The sequence below is a fragment of the Pinus tabuliformis genome, chromosome 7 (assembly GCF_031772625.1).
Source record: "Pinus tabuliformis cultivar Carrire ecotype Pingquan chromosome 7, CPIR1, whole genome shotgun sequence".
NCBI classification, from domain to species: Eukaryota; Viridiplantae; Streptophyta; class Pinopsida; order Pinales; family Pinaceae; genus Pinus; species Pinus tabuliformis.
The window spans coordinates 1,319,064,643-1,319,084,034 of NC_142293.1; the positions used below are offsets into that span (position 1 = coordinate 1,319,064,643).

At 40.2% G+C, this 19,392-nt stretch overlaps 1 protein-coding gene across 1 annotated transcript in view; it reads left to right on the forward strand.

The window, feature by feature from the left end:
• The first annotated feature begins 7,047 nt into the window (after positions 1-7,047).
• The window catches only part of LOC149252420 (uncharacterized), a 29,302-nt gene continuing 16,957 nt past the window's right edge, over positions 7,048-19,392 (forward strand). Inside the window, exon 1 of the mRNA XM_089454142.1 lies at positions 7,048-7,631. Coding sequence (XP_089310268.1) covers positions 7,320-7,631 — 312 coding nt within the window. The 5' untranslated portion in view covers positions 7,048-7,319. The remainder of the gene's footprint in view (positions 7,632-19,392) is intronic.

Sequence of the window (19,392 nt, forward strand, 5' to 3'; positions counted from 1 at the left end):
TCCTTGCACGAGAACACACATGCATGAGCAACCCAATTTTGGAGTTTCTCATATCATGTAACCATGGTGGGCAATGTGACGAATAGGCATGATCAACATGACAACATGTTAGCTAATGAGAGTTCAGTTAGTTGGTTAAGCACAACGCAGGGGGTGCATCCACTTGAATGAATGAGGGGACATGTTAGAGAGAAGGACATGTTGTCGCGTTGGCCCAGTTGGTTGGAAGGAAAAACGACATCTACAAAGGTGAAGGGGCATCGATTAGCATGGGTATGCGCGCATGGTATATATAGCAAAGAGTTGAGTGGGGAGAAGACAACTTTAAATGACAGAGACATACAACCGTAGATCGAAATGTGTGTGTACAGTGAAACACATAGCACAACGTGATGGATGGACATGAAGTCTAGATGCGAAGTGAGGATGTACCTTGCTTGACAAGTGTAGGGGCATGCGAGCTTGGTGTTCTATGGTTATACCACGTGTTGGCTTTATGACTAGCTAAACATAAATGAATTTTGGGGATGTGAAACTTGGGGTTTGGAAAAATTTGGTGTTTTATAGAAAATTTGGGGATTGACCAATGTGAGGTTGTGTCGTATTTTTAGTTTGGTTTTTCCAATGTTGTAAAAGCCTAGCAATTATTCTATGTAACTCTTTGCCATTGATATTATACATGAATTTGTGTATAAGGCGAAGGCCACCCATCTTATTTGAGTCTTTTGCATTATTGGAGATTGTTGGAATTATATATTGTTGAAATCAGTTATGTAACTAGTAAACACTTAACTAAGTGTTGACGGTGTTGGACCTGCGAACATGTCAGGGGATCTCCCTTGTAAGAAGTCCCAACAAGACCTCATACCGTTTGGTGTAGGAGTCCCAATAGCGGGTCATACAGTATCGCCTTGACCGCGGTTGCGCGCAGAGGCAAGTAAGATGTCCTTGTTGGTAGCAAGGGTGTGAGATATGCAACAAGTCAAGGAAGGTGCATGAGCGGTTCTAACACACAGAGGGTGAGGTGAGTGTGCCCCTTGGAAACCTATGAAAGCACGTAGTTAAGAAGGGAACACACAAGCAAAAATGCGTCACAAACTAGAAGGCAAGCAAGCTAGCAATCCAAAAGTGATGGTTAAACCAACAACACATTTCAGTAAGATTCATACATACATATACATACATACATACATATATATATATATATATATATATATATATAAAGAGTCTATACACACATGTGTAAGCAAACATATACATATATCATTTAGAGTAAACAAGATAGCTGAAATACAATACGACATATGCATGAAACATGTTGGCTCTGTTATATCAAGAAGTGGAAGTTCTGATCATACAATACAACCATGATCAACCACTACTTCCGACAACGGAACATTACAATCATTGTCGCCTACTCCTCTAAAGAGATATACCATCTTTGCACAGTGGAGAAGCCAAGGCTCGTTACAATACTCTCCAAGCTTTCTCTAAGATACTCCTATCAGAAGCTTGGCTAACCAAAAGCCTCTACAATGAGTTATGAGGGACTATATATAGAAAAGGGTGGGGTGGCCCTTGACATTCCCCTTTGTGACTGTTCATCTACCCTCATGACTCTTCATCTACTTTATGACTGTTACATCCAATTATCGACACTTGAACTTCACTTGACAAGACGTTACATACAATCTGCACATGTACCCATGTGAGACAAAATAGGTTTGAGCAAGCCATGCAAGACATCACTATGACTCAGACAACTGTGGGAAGACTAACTCTTCGACATCCTCACGATGGTCGACGGTGGTGAACTAATGCCAAGCTTGGTAGTCCGTGTACTCTGTGGTGACATCTTTCTGGAAATGAACTCTTGCCTTCATTGCATCTAGGTACACTGCTCTAGCTCCTCTCTCCAACTCATCTAATAACATGCACATCATTGTATTGAGTGCAGTCGAACCAGCGACATACTGATGCATGGTGTCTGCACTGATCACCAAGTCCACGCTGGTGGCTATGCGCATCAACTCGTCAAAGTACGAGTCAAGCTCCAGTCAGACTTCTGCCTTTGTCTTTGCCTCGGTGGTTGTCCCAATAGATGGGATCGCATGTGTGTGCACAACAACATCCATACCCCTGAATACCTGTGCATGGGAAGCCTGTAAACTAGTGATGAGCTGCGGGAGATCTTCATAGTTCCGCATTTGACTCTAGATGTGTGCCTTCAGCTCGACCGCTTTGGGCTTCATCATCTTGGGCAAGGGTAACGAGGCTCCCTTGTATCTCATTTTCCATGTTTGCATGTAGTCAACATCAGTATGCACATTTGACAAGATACGTGCTCTCCTAGCACATCACTGCTGCCAACTGTTGAGATGGACAACTACCTTATGCATAATACCAAGCTTCTAATACAACGCCTGCATGACTGTCTCAAGGGACGATACTTCATCTAGTATCGCCTTCTTCAACTCTGCTCAGGCGGATGCTGTAACCAGTTCTCCTCCTTGCTTGGCCATTTGTAACTCCTTAGCCATTCGCTCATTCTCAGTTATCAAGAAGTGAACACTCGAGCTAGTGGCTTCGACATATGCTCTGGTAGCATCAGTCAATGCTATTGGATGCTTGCGCACGTCAAACACGATCACTTGTTCCTCAAACTGCGCAGGAGATGTGTGATCGTCTAGAATAGACACTCTGCATGATTGCACTACTCCATGTTGTGACTCGTCAAATGATATGTTGTGCATTTCTCCGCTTGGTCACTTGGGACTTGCTCTACTTCTGGATCCGATGAAGCTGGTGGGTCGACCTCTTGATGGTAAGGCGTGAGGTTGATGTCTTTCTCTAACTCTTGTTGCTCCATATCCGTATCCATCTTCTCAAGTGCTGGTTCAATCTCTTGAGCAAAGTCCTGCTCCTGCGACTGTTCACCCTACGTGCTTTGTGCCAGTTGTTCGAATGATTCTACTACCTGTACGGGCACAATTTCACTTGTCTGTACATGTTGCGCCCCTTGCTGTACCTGTAATTGTTGCGCTTCCTTCTCCTGTATGTGCAGCTCCCATTTTTTCTGGAGTTGCTCCTTCAACTCATGCAACTCCTTTATTGTTTCCTTCATTCTGTGTTTTTCTCTTTGCCTCTATGTGGTCCTCTTGTCGTGCTATTGCCACTTCGCCTCTATTGCCAAAGATGCTTTCTGCATAAGTGGGTCTACTCTAAACTTGCAAATTTGTTTTGCCTCTGCGTTGTTGACAATCTTTCTCTTGCCTTTGTCGTGCGTCGGTATGTTTACCTCTATTAGTGCTCTCCTGGATGTTGCTTCACACTACTTTGCCAACCATTCTACAGCGATGCCGACCAGTTCATTAGGTTTGGAGAAGCTGTAATAATATCTCCATGGGTCTTCCTCCACCCAATGACATGCCCTGTGGATCCACTGAAACTGTACTCTCGCGTAATGATCCTTTATAAAACAATGCGGGTCATACGGATCGAAGCTTCAAGTGTTGAAAGGATATTTCTTGACCTCCTTTGTTTTGACATCTGCATGCTTGAGATTCTGTATCTTGTACAACCCGATCCACAATGGAAGAGTGGGCCAAGGTGCCTTCTTCTTCCGGTGCAGCCTAGCTAACAATCATGTCGAGATGTGGTATGATACTTCTTGCATGATGAGCTTGTCCATGGCAAACTTCGGCAAAACATGTGGAGGCTTCTTCGTGCTGTACATTCGTATGAAGGTGCCAAACGGTGAGGCATACCATTCCACTATGTTGATTAATGCCTCCATTGCTGCCTTCGACATGTAAGGTGGATCCTGCTCAAATATCATCTTGTACACTAGGGTGACAAAATGATCTGACAGCTATGTGATAACTCCTCTGAAGTTGCATTCGGAAAACAATTTACAATAAGTATTGGCAGAGGTTTCCGTTTGTGTCCATGCCCACTTCAAACTCGAGAACCCCTGATGGGCATAGATTTCATCCAAGGTGTAGGTGAACATGTAGATTTATGCTTACTGACCTTTGGGCGGTTTCTGAGCTCCTATTACCTATTACTTCAACCTATGAGCCAACATGTCAGACCAGTTGCATGCTTTTCCTTCGCTGGCTAGTTGGTCCAACGCAATCACCCAACTTTGCGGGAAGGTCTCCGTGCTCTCTTAGCCATACAAGCGACATGCAAAGATGACCAAGTATTGATACGCCTTCCGCAGTATCTTCGTCTTATAAATCTGGTTGGGTGTCATCCTGAATTTGGCCGGCTCCTTTACCCAATTCTTCAAGATATCCCTAGAGTTGGCATTGTTGTTGGGTGTCTCCATGGCGATCATTGGCTTCCACAAATGGCACATCTGCTGATAATCCTGTGCCCTGAAGTTAGCAATCTCCATCCCGCTGACACTGCTCAATGTCATTGTCTCAGGATCAATGTGCGAGACAATCCAATGCATCATGTCCATGCATGGGAATGCAGGATACCTGCATGCAATTTGGTACAAGCCAGACATGTGAATGTTCACATAAACTTGATAGTCTTTGAGACCTTCTCCAAATGTGCCTGAGAATGCATCATTGACCTCTTGTCACTTCATCTTGATGTCCTTGTCTATGATTAACTTGGTGTCTTCATAAATCGGCAAACTCGTAGACACTCGCTCAACTGTTGCTCCAGTTGCGTTTCTGTCGGTGTCCTTTGACCTTGCTCTCTTGGAGGCCATTGATCCTGAATTGCTGAGAGACAGACGAACACCTGTTGTATCTGGAGACATGGCAACATGCATGGAAAGGAATCTGTCAGTTAAAACCAAAGCAAACTTAAGGGATGACATGCAACACACCCGAGGATATTCTCATGAGATGGATGCGACTACTGGATTAACTACCCAATTAATCCTGACCACGGGGGAGCTCAATATACATCAACATGTCATAGGTATTTTGGGTATTGGTATAGGAGTATGTCATGAGGTGGACATGAAGATTTCCTAGTGCTATGTGACTGGGAGTTGCAACCTTGTCTAAAGTAGGGACTTAACAATGAGGCAACACTTTGCTCACAAAGTTGACTTTAATTAGTGACTTGAGGGACAAGTTGTTGATTGGAAGATGGCTGAGGATGACAATGATTTTGAGAGGGGTGGATGTAAGATTCTGAAGCTCAAGGACACATTGAGCACACAAGTGCACTTAGATATGATCACTTCAATTTGATTACCTACACATATTGTTGGGTTTCCTTACCTTGGCGTTGCATGGACGACATGCCATGTTATGGCATGCCAATGCACATTAGGTAGTCACAAGCCTTGGGCAGACCCATGGGTGGGTGAATGGGTGAGTTGCATGCGATTGCAACAACTTGGTGAGACAAGATGGGCACCATTCAGAGTTGCGACATGATGGACGTGATTAGATGGCATGGGTGTGCCCGAGCATTCTTTTAGGACCCCATACGAGAACGTATGGGCATGAGTGACCAAACAATGGGGTTTCTCATATCATGTGTGCATAGATGGATAACGTGACAAAGAGGCATGACTAGCACAATGACATGGTCAACATGACATCATGTCGATGAGAAAGAGTTTGGTTGACCAATTAAGCGCGATGTGGGGGCGCATTGGCTTGAATGAACGAGTGGACATGCTAGATGAAATTGCATGTGGGTATGTCAACCTGGTTTGTTGGAAGGTGAAACAACATGCGTGAAGTTGAAGGGGCACATTAGCTCACTCCACCTAACCGACACATCAGTTGACATGGTTGCACACACATGGTATATATAATGGAGAGTTGAGTGGGGAGAAGACAACACCAAATTACAGAGACAAAGAATCATAGATTAAAACAAGTGTGTATCGCAAAACGAATGACGCAACAAAGGAACATGCACAAAGTCTAGATGCAAAGTGAGGTCACACCTTGCTCAGTTGGGGTAGGGGCGTGTACGCCTGGTGCTTTGGGGTTATACTATAGGTCAGCTTAAGTGTTGTGAAATTTCAGGATGGAGCATAACCAAATTTTAGGGATGTGAAATTTGGTGTTTGGTAGAATTTGGTGTTTGATTGAAAATTAGAGATTAGGCAAGGTGAGGCCATGTTGTATTTTTGACTTAAAAACCAATGATGTAAAAGCCTAGGTTTTGTTTCATGTAAACTTTACCATTAATATTATACATGATTTTAGGTGTTAGGTGCAAGGCACCCATCTTATTTGAGCCTTTTGTATTATTTGAGATTATTGCAATTGTATATCGTTGAAATTGGTTAAGTAATTAAATATTTTGCAAACACTTAATTAAGGAAGATTGTAAGGTGTAACCCAAGTCTAGTACAAGTGATTTAGGCAATTTGTTGAGTAAAACAACATTCATGCTACACAATTTAGGAGTTCATGATGCACCTTGATTCATACAAATTTACTTAGAAAAATAATATATCAATTAGTTATTATTATAAAATAAAAAATTCAACACATTACTTGTAAAAATTAAATCTCCATAAAATAAAAAATAACAATCTAAAATAAACCCCATTAACAACCTTGTATAATACATCCTTAAAACCACACATTTTCAGCAAATTCGCAGTATTTATCATCTTCGCATAGAGTAATGGCAGCGCCTAACGAGCCATATATTAAGTATTAAATGCATCCGGAGATGCACGCTATATAGCTCGTTAACACGCAAAATGCAAAACTCGTCACTAAATAAAAAAAGGCATTTTGCGTGTTAACGAGCTATATCGCGTGCATCTCCAGGTGCATTTAATACTTGATATATGGCTCATTAAGCGCTGCCTAGAGTAATACCCACTTTGAGTTCTTAAGCGCTGCCTAGAGTAATACCCACTTTGAGTTCTGGTCCGATCAAAATGAGCCATAAATTCCATCTTACAATCAGTACGAAGTCGCTCTCAATTCATGAAACGCACCAACGAGGTACGACGAACTCGGTCTTCACCCGTGAAACGCACCAACCAAATCGTTTATAAATACAGGCCCCAAAACAAGCATGTTGAATAGAAGAAGACGGGAGGACAAAAAGTAAAAGAAGACGGCTGGAAGAACGCGTCAAACAGACGTGGCCAACTTCACTTTGAAGCCAATCTAATCCCAGTTTCTTAGGGACGGAGGAATGCAAGGCAAACGAGGATTACCCACTTTATTAAGTCGGAGATTCCATTTTGCTATAATTTTGCTTTACTTCTCAGTCTCCTCACTGAATTCCGACGGCTTTTTCCTTGCTGCCGCAGTGGGGATCTTTCTTCTTCACTCAATGAGGATTCTCCTGCAGGGCTCAGAATAATGTCAAGGGCCGAGGTGTTTGCAGGGGGGCAGTCCAAGAAGGAGAAGGATGATAAGGAAGAGGCAGTGAGGAGGCTGAGAAATGCAGAGGCGAGCCTGAGAGATGCCATCGAGGAGGTGCAGAAGAAGCACAGACATCACGAGGGGCAGGGCCCTCCCTGTAATCATCCGGACTCCTGCGTGGCCAATGCGATTGGGAATCTGTGCCAGAGCTTTCTCTTGGCGTATGGAGTTAGGGTGGGAATTGGGATCCTTCTGAGGGCATTCAATCTTGCCAAAGGGCAGTCGTATCGCTCCATCCTCGACTTGAAGGTCAGTTGACTTTAGATTTTGGTAAAATTTGGTTCTTTGGGTATGCGTATTTTCATTTTTTCGGGGCGGGCCAGGGAGAGAGGGGTCTGCAGTTTTGATTAGTATTAGAAGCCAGGTTGATTGATTTGCAGAAAATGGCTGCTTTCGTTTATGGAAGATGAGTGTTGATTGCTTGGGAGCAGGAATGGATTATTCTTATGTCATCGATTTTAGGATTTTTATTATTACTGGGTCGGTGCTGTGAATCGCTAATTCTTTGGGCAAAACATGGTTTCCTTGTTTATTGTTTTGCAACAAGTGGTTGTTGCATGTATGGTTTATTTTTGGTTTTTTAGTATGTCAAAAACGACTTTGTAGCGTTGATGCCCACCTGACATGTGACTTACAGCAGTTGTCCTGAGGTTGACAGAAGGCACTAACTTGGTGGGATCTTATTGGCAAGATGACAGATCTTATTTGATGCAGTACTACATCATCAAGTTGAGGTTGGACTGCAATATCTGATATCAAAACAGGTTACCATGATGAGATTGGACTGCAACGCGTGATACCAAAAATTATCATCATGATGAAATTTGACCGCAATGTGCGATTAGCTTTTAGCTGGCAAAGCAGGGCTCAAACATAACTCTGTGCTTATTAGGCACCCTTGTTCTCACCTTGGCTTGCTCGGTTCAAACTTCACACCTCGTATTTGTGACGTAGCATCACATCCTTAGAATTAGATTGGATTATATTTTGTGATATGGATTATATTGTGTGATACTCATGCCTCAGAACATGCTGTCTCTAATAACTTTTGCTTTGTAGACAAATGTTCTAAAATGGAGAGGAGAGATTGATGTTATCAAGAATGGCGTACAGGTTTGGATTTTGACAACCTCAATGTTGTTCAAGATCTATCTTGCTTATGAAATTTTGTCAGCAATTGTGGTCGGTCATCAACAACAAGAAATACAGTTACCAAAATTCCCATAATTTTTGAACTTGGACTCTGAAGACTGAACTAACAGTGAATATTGTTAACACTAATTAGCTCATTAAAGTGTACTCTCCATTGCCTTGTTTAAAAAGGAATGCAAATTTGATCATCAGCGACGATCAAATTCCAAGTGGAGTTTTGATTCATAGCCTCGGTGATACCATTGTGGCCTTTCAAGCGGAGACAAGGAGGTAGGAATTGTCGGATTCTTAACTGTGAATAGTGTTCCCTCCTCAATCTGATATTTTCTTAAGTTCCTCATGCCTACTTTCCATCTTCGTTGTGCTCCACTGCAGTTGCCCATTCTTCACGTATTCTCCTTTCATCAACTGTATAAGTTTCTGTAGTTTATGATGTAGGCTTTCTTTATTTCCAAGACAATTTTGCGCAGCCCCTGCCAAACCACAAGCCACAAATTCCAAGGGCACCATAGCCTCCTGATCATATAGCAGTTCAACTGAATGTGTTTGTAGTTACTTTATATGGATTTATGAAAGCCCAGGTAATGTTAAAATTGGCAACTAGGGCCAAATTCCGCCTTAGGACAGCTCATATGATGGAGATTATTATTGCATTGGATTCCTCTTTATGAAAGGTCCAATTTTGATATAAAGATCATCTCATTTGGGCAAGTGGAAGTGGAATTTTGAATTTATTCTCTCTCATGTACAAATTGTCAAGGTTGGCCTTAGTGAAATGTAGGCTCAAGAAGCCCAATGGATGTGTCTCCTCACCCTTGGGCCTCAATGAATTGTATAAATAAGAGTGACCTCTCTCCTCATTGGGACATCAGTCATCACATCATTCTTCTCTCTCTTCTCTTGATTGGTTCGTACAGCTTGGGCAGCCTTTCTCTCTCCCTCATGTGGCATAGAAGGACAAAAATTTCAGAAGTGCAGGCCAAAATTTCAGAGAAACAGACCAGCGTTGACCAGGGCTCATTTGACCATCTTTGACTTCGGTTTTCAAGGCAGAATTTCGATTTTCCTAGGCCAAGTTGCTGGGCACAGAAACTGAGGTGTTTTGGGCAGTTTGACCAGCATTGACCTCAACATTGACTTCAGATTTGACTGCAAAAAATTACAGTAGTATTTCTCTCTCCTTTGACCAAGTTTGACTGAGCTGTTTTGGGTTGACTTTGACCTCTTGTTCAGGCTGAGTTTGACTTGGGTTGACCGAGCTGCATTAAGGACGTGTTGCTGCTATTTTGACCAATGCTGACTTTCTGGTTAGGGCTGAAGTTTGACTGCAGATTTGATAGGGCTGTTTTGGGCAAGTAAATTTGATATTTGTTCTCTCTCTCTACTGAACTATTGAATAATAATAAGAAGATTTGATCAAAGGGTTTTATCCACATTGGGGTTTTTCCCTGGCATTCATTCACCAAATCTTGTGTCCTCTTGTCTTGGCTTGTCTTCTGCATTTGTTTTTATGTTTTCTCTGCATTTACTCTCAACGTGATTGCTACTGGAAATAAGTGGAAATTGTCTTTGGCCTGATAAGGAACATTGAAGTAAATTGTGCTAAAGCATAGAACATAAGAAAGGCAGAATATTTTTTTATACTTGATAATTATTTGTGATGTTCTTGACTTCTTATTAAGTTTTCGTTATATCTTCTTTCTTTAGTTCATCAAGCAATTACCAAAGCGAAAACACATAAAACAATGGACACCAGATATAGGCACTATGCCAGCACAAAACCCCCCTCGAGGGGAAAACCCAGTCAAAATTCTCTTCCTTTCAATAGTATTCTTTGAGACTCTTCACCCTAGACAAAGACCAAACCTTCTCTCCACACCAAGTCAACCTCCCAGATCTTCGACCTCTTTTCCAGCAACTTCGACTATGTAGCAGCTTCCGGCATCAAGCAGCTTTAGACATTAAGCAACTCCCGGCATCAACGAAACTTGGAAGACTTCAATGTCCCAAACTAGGGTACGAAACAGAGAGAGAGGCAACACAATTTCGTCTTTCTTCTTCTCCTTAGACTCCACCCAACTCACGCTTCTTTTGGCTTCCCTACACCTACTTCCACTTCTCTGGCTTCCTTAGAGATATTGAACTAGCTTGAGATGCAATGCTCCAAATGAATTCGACTTGCTTCTATTTATAGGCTTCAAGGGAGGTCGAATTGAAAGAAAGAAAGAAAGAAATTATTTTAACGTCCATGAGGCTAAAGATAGCCTATGGGACAAATTGCTTCTTCATCTACTTGATGTATTCGACCCTTTTTTTGTGAAGCTTCACAATAAATGCTCCCAACTTCTCGACAAACCCCTCGCTAAATAGATTATCCCAAGAGCTAGCTGCCAGCATATCTGCATAATTTTCCCTATTGTCTTTGAAGGACTCACATTCTAAAATGAAATGCTTTTCTGTTTCCACTTTTCCGGAAGAACAAAAAACACATACTCTTTCCTCCCACACTTCTTTTGGCCTTTTCTAGCGCTCTGTTTCACAATGAAGTTGATGAGAATTAGTCCTTAACTGAGCAACGAAGTTGATGTCCTTAGGCCGACTTGATCTCTTTTAGGCCGACTTGGTGTGGAGGAAACATAAATTATATTTGACTTAATACTAAACATTTTTATATGATTCAAAAGCCCAAGAAGGGTCTCTTTAAAAGTACAATGACTCTATTGACTTAGAATAAATCATAGATATCCTCAATGGGGACTTTGACCTAAAACATGATGACCCAAGCATGAAACCCATGCTTTAAAAAGTCATAATAATAATAATAAATTCTTTTCTTTATTCTTTTGACAAGTACATTACAAGATGACTCAGTTGCATTAAATGAAGACTGAATCTAGTTACATTTTCAACATTCCCTCTTAACTAGGGAGGTATTCATAATATACAAATACAATGGAAGATCTCAAACTCTATGAACAATGAAGAACTTTAGGCACCACAATGCCATGGACTAGATTCCTGATTAGGGCAATCTGTTCATTGGTCTCTCATCAATTTAAGCACCACAATGCCACAAACTAGATTCCTGACCAGGGCAATCTATCCATTGGTCTAAAAAATTTAGGCTCCGCAATGCCATGAACTAGATTCCCGACTAGGGCAATATATCCAGGTGGGAATAAGATGGATTCAAACTTTCAGCTTCTCTAGGTACCATCAAGCTTACTTGCTAACCATCAACCCAGAAATCCAGGTGCGTGTCAGAGCTCAATGACCAATGACACCTTTCCAACTTCGGGACGTAGACATCAACACAAAGTGCTAGATGTCCTCCTAGGCAATGCTTCACTCATAAAACCTCAACACCCCTTGATTTAGTAGATCAAGGACCACAAATCTCTCCCGATCAAACTGATCGGTAACTAGCATGCTATAAAAAACCTTCGAGAGATTTACCTGTACAAACACAACCCCAATCAATAATATACTTTCACATGTACATAATCAAATACAAACCTTTGAGGTCTTTCAGACAATAGATGTTGCTTCTCAACACAGTAGGACTATCAACCGAATCTTTGATAGAAGATTCCTTAATCATACACTTTCCTTTCCTACTTCACATGCAACAACATATCCTTCATTCTCCAATCAAAACTATGCTATGCCCTCCCTCTCAACTAGGGAGCTTTCCTTTATCCAGGCTCCCTCTTAATTTAGGGAGATCAACTACTTTATTTCGACATCGGAGAATCTTTTGCGGGTTCCAATCATTTCATTGGAGTTGTCATCATCCACATCATTCTTATTAATGAGCATCTTCACCTTATTGAAGATTGTGTACCTGTACAACTTAGATAACAAGTACAACGAAATCTATAGAAGCATGAAGTTAGCCATATCAGAATTACAGAGCATTTCAACCTTATATATCAGATACCAAAACAAACAAGAGACATATACTCTTTCAACATCTTACTAGGGACTTAGTCATAAACCGTCGACTACTTCATAACAACTTTCATTACATCTAGGGTTCCAATGTTTATTCCAAAGGTATGCCATACCTTTCCCTTGAAACAATTCAAACAAATATATATCAACAAAGCATCTAACAACTTTCAGAATTCATATGTTAGACTTCCCACTAGGGTTTCATACAAATCCTAGATTTCATACATGGGAGTTAATCAATCAAAGCCATTCACAGCTTAGTCATCAACATGACCAACTTCCACTAGGATTAGTTGCAAACCCTAGATTTTTCAATCAAACATTAATCACAACTAAAACTCAGATTTCAATGATCTTACACAAATCTCAAATTATCACATTGTCATCAAAGATTTTTACTTCTACTAAGGTTTAACTCCAAAACCCTAGAATTTCACAAATACTATCATCCTAGAGAAACAAACATTGACTAGGGCTTAGTTCCAAACCCTAGATTCATGATCACCGATAAACTCATACATCTAGGACTTCATCATCATGCATAGGTATTTCGTATCATGTGTTAGTCAAACCCAATTTCACAAATATCAATAAGAGTTAGACATATAACAAACTTGATTAGACTAGGGTTTGATCGAACAAACACACATTCCAAGGAAATCATTTCTAAGACATTATAAGGGTCTCACTTACACATTCCTCCAAACCCTAGTGAGTTAGGGTTTCAATATAAGAACATATCAAACCCAAAATTACGAAAACTTCAAAGGTTCGGGATTTTGGACTTTATCATTCAACCCTAACAAGATAGGTTTTCCTGATCATATCGAAAATCCCAAACATGACATCATCAATTAAGACTTCAAATAGCATTTTTCAATAACCCTAAGTAGTTTAGGGTTTCAGTCATTCACATTAACATACCCTTAGGTTAGGGTTTTTCAGAGAACCTGTCTAGTGTTTTATAAAATCAATTAAGAATATGATTGGGGTAGATTTATCAAGTGATGAATCACCCAAAATAAGAATCATTATGATTCAATATAGCTGGACATAGCAATGTTAGTAATATATTGTCAAATGAGTAAACATTTAATATAAAAAAATCAATACTTTGTGGTTTTAAGGCATACCTTTGTTTCTTGACAAACCTTATCTTGGGTGGCACTCTTCAAACTCCTTGAGGATATGGTAGATGTTTTCCTAATCAAGACAATAGGAGGAGAATGGTGATTAGTATTAATATAATCAAAACTTAAATAAGTACATGAAACCAAAGATTGAAAGGAAAAGAGATACTTCTTTGGGAGATGTTGGGGGCTCCCTCCAAAGCTTTTACGGGATCCCTATAAGCTTATAAAACAAAAGAAAATGTCTTTTCCAAAAGCATGTTAAAACATATAGATTCTAAAACATCAAAAATACAAAATAGGACATCTAAGACTAAAAACAAAGGACTTAGTAGTGCAAGTCCCTTATGTCAGATTCTTCGGGTTTGGCTTTCTTTGGATCTTCTTCTTTAGCAATGTTAGCATGATCTCTTTCTCTCTTCTTATTTCTTGGGTTGTCGGGATAGTCACTTATGTAGTGACCCTTCTTATGGCATTGATAGCATTCTACCTTGGACATGTCAACTTTCTTCCTTGGTCCTTTCGATTTCTTTCCTTTATGTTGAGCAATGTAGGCATTTGAAACATCTTCAGAATTGGCAACTAATGAGATCCTTAATTTTTCCTAATTGCAGATAGTTCATAGTTATTCAAAAGTGGGAGCTTCCTTCCAACTGTTAAGTAAAGGAAAACAAATGCACCCCAAGAAGTTGGAAATTCCAATAGAGCAGTAATCATTAGTTCTTTGTTTGGAATGATTTCATCAATGGCCAAAAGATCATCCCCGATTCTTGCTATCTTCACAAAGAAGGAGGCCACTGTGTCTTCTTTAGTCATCTTTGTGGTCCTTAGCTCATTCTTCAAAATTGCTACTTGACCAATGATCTTAATAGTGAATAAATTTGACAAGGCTTCATACATTTATTGAGCATGATTGATGTTGGCTATGTTGTCCTTTATTCCTTCTAACATTAGAGTCATGGCCACCAATTCTAGTTCCTTGAACTTTACTTTGTCAACATCACTGGAGTCTTCTGTAGGCTTCTTTACTTTTCCTTTAACCAAGTCTAGAACCTTGTTCTTTTCAAGGATGAGGTCAATCCTCTTTTTCTAAGGCCTGTAGTTAGAGGCTCCTTCAAGTTTGCTTTATCCCTTAATTATGTTATACATGGTAGACTTCTTTCCTTAAATAACCCTTTTGAATGATTCCTTGTTTAAGTGCTTGAGAATACCTTTTTCTTCTTTCTTCACCGAAGATCTGATACCATGTTAGAAAATCAGAAAGGCAAAAACGTTTTCTTATACTTGATAATTACTTGTGATGTTCTTGACTTCTTATTAAGTTTTCTTTATATCTTCTTTCTTTAGTTCATCAAGCAATTACCAAAGTGAAAGCACATAAAACAATGGACACCAGATATAGGCACTATGCCAAGGCAAAACCCCCCCGAGGGGAAAGCCCAGTCAAAATTCTCTTCCTTTCAATAGTATTCTTTGAGACTTTTCACCCTAGACAAAGACAAAACCTTCCCTCCACACCAAGTCAGCCTCCCAGATCTTCGACCTCTTTTCCAACAACTTCGACTATGTAGCAGCTTCTGGCATCAGGCAGCTTCCGGCATCAATGAAACTTGGAAGACTTCGATCTCCCAAACTAGGGCACGAAATAGAGAGAGATGCACCAAAATTTCGTTTTTCTCCTCCTCCTTAGACTCCACCCAAGTTGCACTTCCTTTGGCTTCCTTAGACCCACTTCACACTTCTTCGGCTTCCTTAGAGATGTTCTTTGAGACTTTTCACCCTAGACAAAGACCAAACCTTCCCTCCACACCAAGTTAGCCTCCTAGATCTTCGACCTCTTTTCCAGCAACTTCGACTATGTAGCAGCTTTTGGCATCAGGTAACTTCCGACACTAGTGAAACTTGGAAGACTTCGATCTCCCAAACTAGGGCACAAAACAGAGAGAGAGAGGCACCAAAATTTCGTTTTTTCTTCTTCTCATTAGACACCACCCAACTCGCACTTCCTTTGGCTTCCTTAGACCCACTTCACACTTCTCCGGCTTCCTTAGAGATATCGAACTAGCTTGAGATGAGATGCTCCAAAAGAATTCGACTTGCTTCTATTTATAGGCTTCAAGGGAGGTCAAATTGATGTCCTTAGGCCGACTTGATCTCTTCTAGGCCAACTTGGTGTGGAGGATACATAAATTATATTTGACTCAATACTAAACCTTTTTGCATGATTCAAAAACCCAAGAAGGGTCTCTTTAAAAGTACAATGACTTTATTGACTAAGAATAAATCCTAGAAGTCCTTAATGGGGTTTTGGACCTAAAACATGATGACCCAAGCATGAACCCATGCTTTAATAAGTCATAATAATAATAATAATAATAATAATTCTTTTCTTTATTCTTTTGACAAGTACATTACAAGATGACTCAAATACATTAAATGAAGACCGAACCTAGTTACATTTTTCAACACATACCATTGTTATCTAAATTTAACAGGTAACCTTTTTGCCCTATCATTTTGATGCTTCTACTTTGTCATTACCTCTGGGATAGTAATGACCTTGTTAAATTTTCTTTGAAACTCTGCGCACTACTTAGATGAATCACTGAAAACAAGGCAACTGAAAACTGAAACCAAATTTACTTTCACCAAGATACAAAGTTTCTTAATTTTCAACATGTTGTGGAAAATAATCAAGATAAAAACACATCCACACAAAATTGACACGCTTGTTTTACTTAGGAAACCCAAAAGGGAAAACTTGCTTTCTTTGTTGTGGTATTTTATTGATTGTTCTTTGAGCAAATGGATCTATTACAATTTACGCTGCTACTGTAGCCAACAATTTGTCTCTGAGAATGCACTAGGCTTCTCATCATTCTTCTCATCTCTACAACTGTTCTCTGCTGAAGATTCTCGAATTGCCCTGAGAATCCTGATCCTTGCTCCACAATCCTTGTGCACTTTTGTCCCTTAAATCCTTGTGCACTTCAGGCTCCTAAATCTATGCGCACTTGTGGCTTCTAAATCTATGCACACTTACTTCTCAATTATGCACACTCCACACACAAAGAATGATCTATGATCTTGTGTCTTCGTCCTTCTCTTTATAGATAGAAATCGATGCATGTAAGGAGGCCTAGTCAAATTTCAGTTCACACCAGTGTCACGAGTTTCCTACTTGATTTCCTCTAGTCGTGATTGTGAGTTAACTGAGAACTCAACTCATTCTCTCTCCAATTGACACTGAAGTCTTAACTTGCTCTAACTAAACTTGTCACTGCCACCTCATCCTGTAGTTTAACTGAAGAAGACTCCAACACCACACATGCAAACTTGATGACCATTGTAGTAAATTGGAAATCAACTCATCGAAACTGAAGTCTATCACATGAACTCGCATTCATGCTAGAGAAAGACTAAGTCGAGGTCTTCATTGGCTAAGGCACAAGCCAAAAGACTTTCCATCGCTACATTTTCAACACTCTCTCTCAGCGAGGAAGGGATTCTATACAACTCCCAACTTATCTCTAAAGTAGACGAAATTGTCTCTTGCCAATGCCTTGGTCAAGATATCTGCTGTTTGCTCCTCTGTTGGAATGTACGGTAGCTTCACTATCCCTTTCTGCACACAGTCCCTGAGATGATGATACTTGATCTCGATATGCTTGGAGCGATCATGAAACACTGGATTCTCAGAGAGATTAATGCAACTTTGATTGTAACAGTGTATTATAGTGGGTTCTATCCTTTGCCTGAAAAGTCCCACAAACAACTTCCTCATCCAGATAGCTTCACACGCTGCCAAACTGGCAGCCATGTACTTGGCCTTTGCTAAATTGAGTGCAATTGATCTGTAATGTCCTCTTCAAATTGAGAGTTAATGAGAGACAAACTAGCCTATCGATCCCCGTAGGCTATAATCCTCAATAAAGGTGAAAACCCCAAAATACCTAATGTTTGGGCGTGTTTTGGGGTAGCTGGGCAAAGAAACCCAAAATTGGGGTTTGAAGTAAAATATACTCAATTAGTTAAGAAGAAGAGACCCTTCTAGGAAATCTATAAAGACAAAAGGGTTGAATTCATTTTGGATCATCTCATTCGTTTCTTGAGCATTAGATCTGAGGGTTTTAAGACACCTTTCTCCTTGTCAATTTCGGTGGTGAAACCCTAGTTGACATGTCTCTATTTTTTCTTATTCTGTTCTGGTACATGAAAACTAGTTCGAGGGCAGCAAAATTATTTGTTGGTTCTTGTTTTGGCACAACATTACTTTCAAGAAGGCAATGAAATTTCCTACTAGTTCTGATTCTTTGTTATGGGCACAGGGTATCATTGGAGAGGTAGCGAGGTTCTTTGTGCGTTGTTGATGTTCGTTGGCCAAGAACCTCGATCTCACCCTAACACAAAAGTCAAGCAAGGGTTTCTCTGAGGTTGACGTACCTATTGAGGGCATACAAATTATCCCTGTGATAAGCGAAGACAATTCCTGAAGAAAGCAACTTGAACAATTCTTATGTGATCTGATCAAAATTCCTAGGGTCAAGCGAGAGGGAGGTTCAGGATTGGTTACAACAAATCGACTTCAAGGCAAAGATTTAGTCAACCCCCTGACTCGGGTTTCAAGGATGTTCCCCTTCTGATCAACGAGGGTCCTATAGTCAATCGAAATCTATTCTTGTGCAATTCGACGGGGTTTCCACAGCTTAACATTATTTGGTGACAATACAACATCCTCAACAATTTTGTAGCAAATTCAGACGATGGATTCCAACGTTTCTAAATTAGTTATATCGTGACTCCCTATAGTGGGTCCAAGTTCCAAAAACAGACAATTGAAGGTTCCTGTTGTAGACTCAGGTTTTTGAAGCACTGCGAATCTTTGTAGTATAGTAGACTAAGCACCTGAACGTCCTAGTCCGTAGCTGTAGAGTTAACTGAGACAAGTATTTTTAACAATCAAGACCTTGTGTAGGATTTCATTTGGACAAAAACTGGAATTTTGGTTAGGGTATCACACATTATCAAATTTGGTTTGAATCACACTATGTGGATTCATGGCATTGTGAGAAGTTCATGAACACATTGTATTGGATGGATTTATGATTTGTTGTTGTGAAAGGCTTTCTGTTGTATTTTTTGTATTATTGTGTGAAGAATTGTATTCATTAAGTGATACACTGCTCTTTCTGTGCACCATTAAGGAGATTGGTACTGTTCATCAATTGTAGTGAATTAAATGTGTACTGAAAAAGGTTTTTTGTTTTTGTTTTTTGTGAAACCCTAGTGCAACAAAAATTGCCCTAGAATACTATAGTGGTATCAGGGCTTTGGAATCTTGCTACCCTGTGAGTATATAAGCATTGTATGCTTCTGAGAGATACAAGTAACATTACAGTTAGAAAGAATTAAGGTTAATTGTAGAACAACCATGAAGGGTAAGGAAGAACAAGGAGATCCAGATGCCAAGGAACTCTTACATGTATTGTTGCATGGATAGACAGAAATAACAAATATGATATTACAAGGGCAACAACGAGGACAACAGTTGATGCAAACATTAGCCCAAGGACAACAACAACTAACATTGGAGGTAGTGGGACTCATAACCTGGGCCCCCCTAACACCAGAGAAAACAACGGAAGAAGTCATCGACCATTATTTCCTCAATTCACAAATAATCAAGCTGTGACAATCCAAGAAACTATTGAATCAAATAGATTGCTGGACCATTACTTTCGGGAATACGCAGCGTTAGAAGAAAACATGCAAGC